The 11,706-nt window shown below is 36.2% G+C and overlaps 1 protein-coding gene across 6 annotated transcripts in view; it reads right to left on the bottom strand.

Annotated features, from left to right (window-relative positions):
• Positions 1 to 1,762: 1,762 nt before the first annotated feature.
• The window catches only part of LOC132322601 (transducin-like enhancer protein 1), an 80,281-nt gene continuing 70,337 nt past the window's right edge, over positions 1,763 to 11,706 (bottom strand). For all 6 annotated transcript variants that reach the window (XM_059837204.1, XM_059837203.1, XM_059837207.1 and 3 more), the window contains one exon: positions 1,763 to 11,616. In XM_059837204.1, the coding sequence (XP_059693187.1) occupies positions 11,509 to 11,616 (108 nt within the window). In that variant the 3' untranslated portion in view covers positions 1,763 to 11,508. The remainder of the gene's footprint in view (positions 11,617 to 11,706) is intronic.

Below are 11,706 nucleotides of genomic sequence, written 5' to 3'. Positions count from 1 at the left end.
CTCGGTTTTCTCTCAGCTAGAGTATCAGAAAGGGATGGTGCAGGAGAAAGGATATTATCACAGAGTTTAGGAATACTCAGACACAATTTCTTCATAAAAATTAAACACCCAGTAAATGCCATTGATGAAGAACTTGAAAAAAAGTTGTGAATTGTTTCAATGAATAATCATGAATATGATGCTGTGTACAATGAAAAGTTAAAAAAAAAGGTAAAAATTTTTGCTGGGGCTAGAAAAAATGACACTAGCAAAAAAATAAATGTTCACCAGCATACTGCAGTAAATTAAGACCATTTCATGGTTCTGCACTTGGAATATTGGGAATTTGAACAGAAATGGTTAAGAAAAAGCTGTATTTTCCTAGTGTGGCAAGTGAGAAGCATTACCTAGGAAGGCATAATTAAAATATAAAATCAGACTAAAGAACTTGGATTTTGTTTTTTCTGATGTGTTATTGGCAGTAATAATGCATTATGAAAAACAAGGTCTGACCAAAGCTGGACTGACCAAAACTTAGATTGACAATAAACTCTCTTTGAACTAACTACAGGAAAAGGAAGCAAGCACAGTTTAGTGTGCTGTCTTTTGCTGGAGCTCATCAAGTGTTACAGGATAAAGGGTGCTATTTATGGTTCTTTTCCAGTCATTAAGTGTTGGCCGAGAACTGGTTTGTCAGAAGCTGATTTTTTCCCCCCTGCCAGTCCTCCTTTAAAACAACCAACTGTCCAGAGCAGCTTTTGGTGCACTCCAAATTCCTCACAGCCAAGTCTGAATTTTGGTTCTTTCCATAGAAAAGCAAGAGCTTGAAGCTTTGAATTTATGGAAAGAAAGCTTCTGCCTTTCATACAGAATGATTAGTTACCTCCTTGCTCTGTGTAGAATAACAGGCTTGCCCTCAGAGTATGCATGCAGGTAACAGTGTGCATAGTGCCATCAGCCAGAAGAAATGAAATTCTGAATACAGCATCACCCAATTTAGTTTGTCTGTTTGTTACAAGAGGCAAATTCAGTGATAGCCAGGGAAGATTTTCTGTGTCCTTAAAATGTTCTTTGCTCATCCAATATATGTATTGAACTATACAAAAAACCCAGTTTGTTACTAAATGGCAAGGTTTATTTTGAGAATGCAATTAATATGTAATACCTTGGAAGATGAACAGCTATTGTAAATACAGAATAAAGGCTCAAGCACCACAGCTCTTCTGTTCCTGTTATTTGTGATCTACAAGAAAAGACACGCAGCACTAAACTGCATAACTTCCATAAAAGGTGCTATAACTAATTTAGAAAACCAATGCCTCAAAGAATTAGTATTTCAGACTGACATATGTGTGCATTCAGGAGCATAAGAATTCAAAACAGCAGTCCAGAGAGCCCCACGACATGAAGTTCTCTTGATCCCCTTCAGCTTGCTTTGAACTATGTGCAATACCTTTTTTGCCTCTGCCTCAGCTCCATAAGGCAGGACACTAATTTTCTCTAATCAGCGGTGTGAGTGTTCGTAAGCCCTGCTAGCTCATTTACAACAGTGGACACTAATACAACAGGAAATGAACCTATTGGTTTCACTTAGATCCCTGGGCAGCTGCCAGTTACCAAGAGATCTTGTCTGAGTTTGAAAACAGCAATGCTCTTGATTGCAAAATGATTTTTTCCCTGCTGCTGCCGCCCTCCTCATACTCGCTTCTGATCAATACACCATTCTGATTCACAATCACATCTTCCTCAGGAGGCTTTGAATCAACTAAATACAATTGCAAGCTCAAAGAAAATACTGACATTTATTTTTATGTTTCAGAAAAACCTAACTATACATACCCCCTCTCTCAGAATTCACAGAAAAGTTGAGTCTTTTATTGAAAGGCCCTATAAAACTGAGGTAAAGTACAAATTAGAAAGGTAGCTGTAGTAGAAATGACAGAGGATGAAACTCATTGTATATCACATCATAAAGAACACATGGGAATTGGTTTAAACACAACAGAAGTGAGCTTCCTAGCAGCAAGGAATTTAATGCTAAAATCTTGATAAGCAATGTGTATCCCATGACTTTTTACAGTTCACAGTTACAGAACAAATCTGGTCCTTTTCATTGTAACTGCTCCAAAATCAAATGTATAATATGTATATACAAATAGAATTAAATAGCCAAGAAGTTCCTAGTCTGACCAAGACTCGACTGAGCAGAGGTACCTATTTACTTTTTTTCCAATTAGCTTCATAAATTACCTTTCAGCTTTGTCACTAAACCTTTGAATTGGATATGTACTAACATCATTTAAATACATAATGGGGTTTTTGCCCATCTATACAATGAAATTTGTGTATAAGGCTCCAAAATGTCTTCTCCCACCTTCCAGGGGGAATGAGCTTGGGAGCAGCAAAACCTACTGCTCATACTTAGGCTTCCTGGAACAGGCTGACTGCAAGCATAGCTAGGATAATAATTCCTTCCCTCCTTCAACCACACATAATACAGTCTTTATTCAGCAAAGTCGTTTCACGCCATGCCAAAGGTCATCTTTTGCTGTATTAATAGCTGCTCTGGGAGGATCAGTGTTGTGCTATCCTACATTTTTTCCCGGGTCTGGAGATGCAATTTCCTACAATCTGCAGGCAATTTCCCACCAATTTTCTTGGGGAGCTAATAGGCTGTGACAGGAGATGGAGCTAGCTAGCAGCAGGCGGCTTCAGAAAAGACAAATTGCATCTCTGCCACCTAACTGGGCAATCTAGAAAGACAGAGTTTATAGCTTTGTAGTGTTATTGGGCCCCATGCTAACAGTAAATTGTTCAAGCTGCTATCTGAATTTCATATTCTTTTCCTTCCGAATTGTTACCACCACATATCACTTTGTTGCACTTTTTCTATGAATGACAGACACAGATCATGTGTGACTACTAGTTTAACTGCCTTTTAACTAGATAAGCCCTGCTAAACAACATCCACATCAGAAACAGAGAAATATACAGTGTCTCTATCAAATAGAGATATTTTGATTATTTTCATATTTGTTAAGGTTCAAAGCAGACACCTATGGAAAGGGATTAATTTTTAAGCTAAATTCAAAGGAAACAGATGGAGCAAACTATGGCAACATTAAAACCAAGCACACCTACTGTGGTAATAAAGTACCACTGATATATATAGTACAAAACGAAAGCAATAAAAAACCCCCAAATATAACTGGTAATTTCTCCCTCTACTCTAGCAGGTTTTGAAACCTAAGAAGTTAACCTGAGCAGTCAAATCAGTTCAAAACCATCCATGCAACGATTTACCGTGCAGATTTAAATTTAGTAAGACTAGTAAAGCTCTAAGAACGTATTGTCATATCCACTTCGCTAGAAATGAAACTGATTTAAAGCTGCTCACCTAAGATTACAAAAAAATTTAACAACTAAAGAAAATTATTTAAAGGCACATTGCACTAGCAACTATTGCAAGTGGTATCTGTCACTGTACTTCCCCTTACTGTTATAGCTAACCCAGGGGATAAATACTGTAAACACATTTTATTACAGAACCCTGTATATCTGTATGTTTTCTTCAAAATATAGAAGAACAAATTTCTGAAGGCATGGAGGTTATTAAAAACAACTAACAATAGCAATGAAATTATTATAATTAGCAAAATTTGCAAGGTTAATATTTTTCCTCTTCCCCCCTGCCCAAGAATAAATTAGGTAGAGTAAAAACAATCCCATCTAAATTATTGCTGTCCACTGGGAGACAAAATTAGTATTGAGATGTATAAAATTTTACTCTAATTCAACCCTAAGGATTTTTTTTAATTACTTAAGTAATGAAAAAATGTAAAATTACAGTGAACAAAGTGTTGAAATATTCTAACATGCATTTTGAAATTCTCACATTAAAACCACTTGTCATTAATATCCCCATTTCATAATTGTGGTTTTTAATAAGTTACAGCTAGATAAAATACTGAAGAACCAGGAAGAATTATAAATAGAATACCAGGTCAATAATTTGTACTCAACAAAGAAGAGTATCTACATAAACAAATAAAAAAAAGCAATGAAAACCATTCAAAATCCAGAAGTATTTCCTTTAACAGATTCACTGATAAAAATACAAGAGTATCAGGACTTGAAAATCTTGGATTTGACAAATGAAAATCAATGATTTATCTATACAAGTCTATAAACTTCTTGAAGTACACATTCAAAAATTCAAATATATCATATATTTGTGAATATTCACTCAACTGCTGTCAGAAATACACATCTCACATATCTAACAATCAGAAAGACAGAGAAAAATTAGAAGCATTATGTATGTATAACTCATTAAAATATCTCTAGAGATCTAATGTATATCCGGGAGGAAACACAAAGGAGCACGGTAGTAAACTGATTTCTGTATGAAAAAGGAAACTTATTCCAGTAAGTAAATTTAATGTGGTCACAAAACTTGAATCGCTCCCAAGTTTTGTTGCATGTATGGCATGCTAAGCAAAAACCAGGTGGACATTAAGGACATTTACATACCTAACAAAAGTGTTTGGCTGATTCATCAACAATTAGAAAATACTTCGAATTTGCAAAGCCATCAGATTGTATATTTATTTGAAATTTAATTTTTAAAAAATCATGTCCAACAGCAAAAAAACCCCAATAGCAGACTATTTTTTAAGAATAAAGGGCATCTTTGCTGCTCTGCAAAACTTTATGCTACAGCAAACCACAAAATAAGAGTTATTAGCTTATCATAATTGCAGACAGGTTTTAAAGTAAGGGGTAATCCACTGTGGATCACTGAAGGAAATGTGACAAAGACTGTGAAATGAGCAGATGGATTTTATTTTAAACAAATCAGGCTCACTACCAGGAAAGTAACAAGGATTTCTCAGTTTCCAACTGCTGTGGGTTAACTTTCATTTATGACCCCTTCATTCTGCTTGTTAACTTTTTTTAACTGCCATTAAAATCAGTGCTCAAAGGAAAAACAGCATTTATTGTTTGCAGTTACAGGCTATCATCTCCATTTTCTATGTTAATGACAGAGTATACAAAAGGGATAATGATAACAGTATGTTTGATTGCTTAGTCTCCAGACTATGTGTTATCTTCACCTCAAACTCATTTTTGGCAGAAAACAGGGTTTTGAAACAGGGTTTGAGAGATACCTTTGTGCTGTGAACACAGCAAAGGCAATCCTTGCCAAGCTGTACACAATAGAAACATTGAGTTCCTTGCAGCATCTCTTCTATGAATCAATATAACCTTACAAAATATGGGCAAAATCACATGTGAAATTATAGGACAGAAAAAATCTCATAATTTTATGTTTTACCTCAGAAGCCATTACAGAACTTTTTCTAGGAAGAGTCAACTGTGCCAAACCAGGAATTCCATAAACAATAAAAGTATGAGTATAGAATAATGCAGCTATCTTATATCTGAGTGCTTTCTTTAGTAAGGGAAATCATTACAGCAGACACTGCCCAATATAATTATGCAGCTATCCACTAAAATATTCAATCAGATTTTCCTGTGTATTATATATCATTAGCAGGCAACTAAATTCTTACAAATGCATAGTAGAGCATAGAGCCAGAAAGAACATGGACTGTTGTTCAGCTTCTCGGAGTGAACTGTGAGACCCAGATCTAAGAAATATAGGGGGGAAACCCCAAACAACCCAACCCCCCAAAAAACACTGCTCAGATTTAAAAATGGTAACTAACATTTGTCCCCACAACAGACATTTTTTGGTATTCAGTTTTCTGAGCAGCACTTTTAGCCTCAAAGAAATAGAAATCCATCACTCTCAAGAATTAATGTATCATAGAAGCAGTAGGTTCTTTGCGTCTTCAACAACATTCTGCCCTCTGAAGACTATTATTCATTCTTCTGATTTCCCTTCATGTTTTCTTGTTGTATTCAATTCAAAGTTTTTAAAGTAATGTCAGAAGAAAAAAAGAAATAAATCAACAGAAAATAGTGAAAAACCACAAACCAAACGAAGAAAAAAAACCCAAGCCCACCCATGTGCTTAGAATATGTTCAAAACACATATTTTTCTGATTTAGAAGATGTTTCAGTGAGTGTTTGAGCTCTCCCATATAGCTGAACAGAAATCCTGGGTAAATTTCTCAGAAATGTCAGTAAGATAGACCCATAGGACAGATTTTTCAAGCACCCAGTTCTTACATGTCTGGTTTCCTTAGCAAAATCTACCACACAGCACTAAGCACTTAAACTGCAGTGGGACATTTGGGAGCATGTTGCTGAAAATGGGATTATCAAGTGCTTGGAAGCAGATCTTGAGCTACAGAAATAAAAGGTAATGGTAAATGTTGAGAACTGGCTGAGTTAACTCCCTTTCCTCTTAGGATGAGATGTCTACATATTTATGGATATCAAAGAAATGTCCACTCCCAGTTCAAACACACAACTCAGGTGTCCTTGAATAACTGCAGAAACATTTGAACAACTTTACAGAGAAACAGACATCAGTGAACTCTCTGACTGAAATCTCATTCTAGGTGAATTGCATAGTTGGCATGTTAGATTACACCTACAACGTATGTGCTTCTATGTTCTCATTTTCCCTTGTCCTGCAGTGTGACTAGGTGTCCAAGGTGACTCATGGTGTCCTCATTTGTGTCAGCAATAGTGTGTCTAGCAGGAATAGAGCTGGGATTTTCCTTGTCCCTGTCCCTGGTGCACTGTCCCTGCACCTCAAATCCTGTGTTCTGTTTTAGGCCACTCATTACAAGGACATTGAGGTGTGTTCAGAGGAGAGCAAAGAAGCTGGTGAAAGGTCTGGAGCACAAGTCTTTTAAGGAGTGGCTGAGGGAGCTGGGATTGTTTAGACTGGAGAAAAGGGGAGACTTCATCACTCTACAACTCCCTGAAATGAGGTTGTAGCAGGTTGGGTGTCACTTGGCCTCTCCTCTCAGCCACAGGACAAGAGGACACAGCTTCAAGCTGAGCCAGGGGAGGTTCAGGTTGGACCTGAGAATTTCCTCAAGGATAATATTGTCAAGCATTGGAGCAGGCTGCCCAGGGAGGTAGTAGAGTCATCCATCCCACAGGTGTTCAAGAAATGACTGGATGCAGCACATAATGCTTTTGTTTAGTTTACACATAATGTTCAGTCAAAGGTTGGACTAGATCATCTTGGAGGGCTTTTCTAACTGAAGTGATACTGCCCATGAATTTCCCTGCCATAACTCTCCTGCATTCTGGTGTTTGTCAGGTTCAACTCTGAGTTACTTCACCTTGCCCATCATGTAATGAAGTATGTCTGTCTGGCAGGACAGAATGAATTGGCTGAAGTCTTACATAGACCTACATTCTCAAATTCTTTCTGTGTGCTTGTGGTAGGAGAAAAAACCAAAATCCTTCAAAGAGACAGCAGAGCTGGAGTCAGTCCAGATTATCCAGTGAAGTTATTTAAGGGTAAACACTTTATCAGTAGTGCGAAATCAGAAGTCTGTACTCCTCCTTAGCCCAAAAACTTCAAAATCCACCTTTCTTAATTAACAGAATGGTGGAATTTCCCCATCAACTCAAAATTGCACCAATATAATAGAAAATATGAAAGACTATTTTAACTAGACTACATAATCCCATGGGCTCCTAAGTGGGCCAGTCATTCCACAAAATTACAAACAAACAAAAAACCCTATCAAGAATTAAACACCAAAACAAAAAATCAGTTTGTCAACTGAGTTAAAGCTACTTTAGTAACTTAGAAGCTACGGAAATTCTAGTTGTATCACCAATGCAAAAATGTAAGCCAAATCTAGGGTCAATCATTCATACATAGAAGTATGTATGAGACTAGATGACAGATTCTACATTGATGTTTATATTAAAAAATAACACTTAACAGTCTGTGAAAATGATGCTCATTCAGTGCTCTCTCTTTTCTTTAAAGGAACAAAAGCCTTTGAAATGCCAAATGAGTTAGAAAGAACTAACGTAGATGATAACTCTCTCTCAAGATACCAGTGGCTTGTGGGCTAACATGGGGAACTACCATTGCTTGGAATTACAATCAAAAAGAAAGTCTGACACACTGACAAACACATTGTGTGGAATGAAATCATTACTTTCTGCACAATTGATTTATGAAGGGTTATACCAAGTGCACATATACAAAATATACATATTAAAGCTGACAAAGGATTTTGCTCAGTTGAACTGGTATTACCACAAATCCCCTCTTCATCAGTTATTGTTTGCACTGACATCCACAATGTCTTTTGTAAGGACTCCCTGCTTCTATCCAGAACTGGCATTTGCCAGAGTGGCATTGAGACATCTCTGAATACTGAAGGCCACCCAGCACACAAAGACTGTCTCAAAAGGGGCTAACCAAAGGAATCTTTTAGGACTGTGTTTAAGTTGACCCCCCACAAAAAAAAAATGAATTACCTATACAATAGTTACTCGTGCACAGAAGGATATCTGGATCTCTTGCCCACATGGTTTTCCCAGCGCCTTTTCAGTTACTGCTGATCTTGGTTAGTCTGTTACTTCATTCAATAAGCAATTATTTCCACCCACTACTTTACACAGGGCTACAAGCTTAAAACTTAAAAAAGTTTTAAGCTTCACAAGTTTTACATCTTTCAGGTGATTGTGTAGACAGACATGCTAGGAGTTCAGCAAATCTATCTTGTCATTAAAAATTATATCTGCAAGTAGAATATGCTTTACTGACAAATGAAAAGACTCACAATTTTATAAACATTAAGTGAAATCTGAAACAACAAATGGAGAGAAGTACTCTTCCACAAGTATGGATGATGCATCCACAAGCTTTAAGATGTATCCACTAATTTTCAGACCCAAGGCTTAAAGATATGGGGGAAAAAAGGAATTAATTTCTTAATTACAATCAAGAAATACATGGTACAAATATGATTAAATTTGTACACATAAATTTCTGATTCCAGAACTGCTCTGACATACTGTACATTCTAGAAGCCAAGAAAATAAAGTGTTTTATGATTTTCCTGATGCTATGATTTTGAGCCTCCTGATTGACAAGTGATCTTACTAGCAAGCCCTATGCCACAACATATAGCAGACCAATTACACTTGTAGGGTTTTTTTATATTGACTTCAGAGAACAACAAAAGGATGCCTATAAAATAAAAGCGAAGGTGATACCAGTTTGACAAAAATCCAAAAGGTCCTACCTAAAGTAAATTTCCCAATGCTGCTAAGGCCAAAGATTACTGCCAGAGCCAGATGTTCAGAGAAATTTCAATATGAAAATGTAAAAATCAAGTAGTCTTGTAAATACTCTTGTTTTAAAACTTTCCCTTTTAAAAATGGCATAGCACTTCCCAGTATTTCAGTGTAGCAACTATAGTTCATACTTTGAAAAGCCTGATGATTCTGCTTTTTGCCCCACTACGTCTAAAGTAACATAACTCGCATCTAAACTCATCTGTCATTTTCATACAGATACAAATTAACAACTTTTCAATCAACAAAGATATATATGGATACATATTGATAAAATGCTAATTTTAAAGGTCTAGGAGACCAGATTATCCTGAATGGGAAATATTTTGCATTCTGAATGGAATATTGATACGTTAAGACAATTACAGTTTTAGATGCCACAATTTAGTTTCAGTAAAATGGTCATGTAAATCAAAAGGAAAACCTGTGTCTCTTCAGACTAGAAATTTAGATAAAATTTGCTCCCAGACAAAAAATTACTCATCCAATCAATACATCTGTCAGTCAAGCTTGTTTCTTCTTAGCGACATGTCTTTGAAAGAGCAGGGACATAGGCCATTGTCAAATGCAAGCAAAATGAGAAAGCAGCTCTTCTTCTGTCTGCCAGTTTGTGTAATCTAAATTAATTGTTCAAAAATATCCTGTTCATCTGTACTCTCCATTAGCAACCAAATTACAGAATGTAGGAAATGTATGCTCTCACCAGTGCAACAGCAACGTTTGCTGTCTAGCACACAGTGGTAGAACACATTAGACTGAAAAAATAATAGTTAAATAAAGTGAACACATTCTTTTCTCATCCATTGCTCTTGAGTACACCAAGAAAACTTGAAGATGCATAGCTTTGGTAACTGGCTGCTTATCATGGCTCTTCACAGATGTCACACAATGATGCGACAATGTAAAGGATTCAAAGATTGCTCAGCATGAATACATAGAGCCTACAGGCCGGCATAACATGGGACACTCAGGAAAATTAATTCTAATTAATTTGTAGAGTGGATTAGTTAAAAATCAAATTATTCCTTTGTCAATATTCTCACAAGAAATTAAGAAGCGAGTTTAACTTAGTTTAGGTTAATTCTCTTCACTTGCAACCCTGCAAGTATTTAACATCTTTAAGCAATCCCCTGTAAACTCACACTTTTGGTAATTTAGTTAAATTTACCTGAGTATCTAAGTATAGACAAGACTTTAAAAAGGAAATGGTCATTAACCACCACTTCTCTGTAAAACATGAAGGATGAAACTTATCTAATCACAGACATCCTCACATAACAAATAAAGGCTCTGATGTACTTAGTTGAAATGTAGTCTTATGTGAATTCTGTTCAGCTGGGGGGAAAAAAAGGACAGGGAAGTCACCTCCCCTTCCAGAGAAATGACCAAATGAGTTATGATCAGGCACATATTACTGTATCTGCCAAAGAACATATACATGGGACATAAGAATAAACTTAAACTGCACAGCTTTATGAAATGTTCAATTTTTATATTTACACTATAATTAGTACAAAACTGCCTTTAAGTTTTCTGTAGAACAAGACAATATCTACTGGACTTGATATCCTCATATGTCAAATCAACTACTTTGAAGTATGATAAAGAAATCTAAGAACAGTTATAAAGAATAAGACACCATTTTCAAACTATACATAGTGTTTGCTTTTGTTTCTAAAAAGGTACTTATATCCCCAAAAGGTTTTTAATTTTAAATAAGCAGGGCAAGCAGGGAGGGGGCAAGGGGGAAGACTGGTTGTTGGTACTAAAGCCTTTACTGTAGTAAACTAAATATATTTACAATTTATACAAATGTTTGACCTTCAACAAAAATACAAAAACATATCACAAGATGCAAAACCAGGAAACAAGTTCATCTGAGACACTGCTGCTCTACCCAGGACAGAATGTAATTTGAACTGCAAGGAACAGAAAGGTATTTATCCCCCATATTCAGGCAATGAGAAAAATTTGCATGAGGTCACAAAAAGAAAAAAATAAAAGGCTCCAACATTCTTCAGTAGACTTGGCTTTTAAAAATTATGTCAAAAACCTAGGCTACATTTGTCCATCTTGCCTCTGTGCTCCGTCTGGTCCATGTAGCCAATACTTGGTTGCTGGATGATGCCTTCTATTTTGAAAAATCGGAGCAGTTTCATGGCAAGGTCTGGAACCTCAATGCTTTTGCTTCCTTTCAAAAATTCAAAACCCTTCTACTTCTACAAACAATTTTGGCCCAGTTCAACCTCTGAAAGAATATCCCCGTCATATTTTTCAGTAGATAACTTCATAGACTGTAGCCTTTTTGTCTCCAGAGCCAGTGACTATGTACTTATCATCCACAGAGATGTCACAGCTAAGCACTGATGAAGATTCTTTGGACTAGAAGAAAAATAGAAATATATTACATCATTAAAAAAAAAGTCTGTTTACCCTCATTTCATCATCTCATTCTATGTAGATCACATATGT

This window comes from Haemorhous mexicanus, chromosome Z (assembly GCF_027477595.1).
Source record: "Haemorhous mexicanus isolate bHaeMex1 chromosome Z, bHaeMex1.pri, whole genome shotgun sequence".
Classification (NCBI taxonomy): domain Eukaryota; kingdom Metazoa; phylum Chordata; class Aves; order Passeriformes; family Fringillidae; genus Haemorhous; species Haemorhous mexicanus.
Note: the sequence above shows the minus strand (reverse complement) of the source record. Positions and strands in the feature narration are given on the sequence as shown.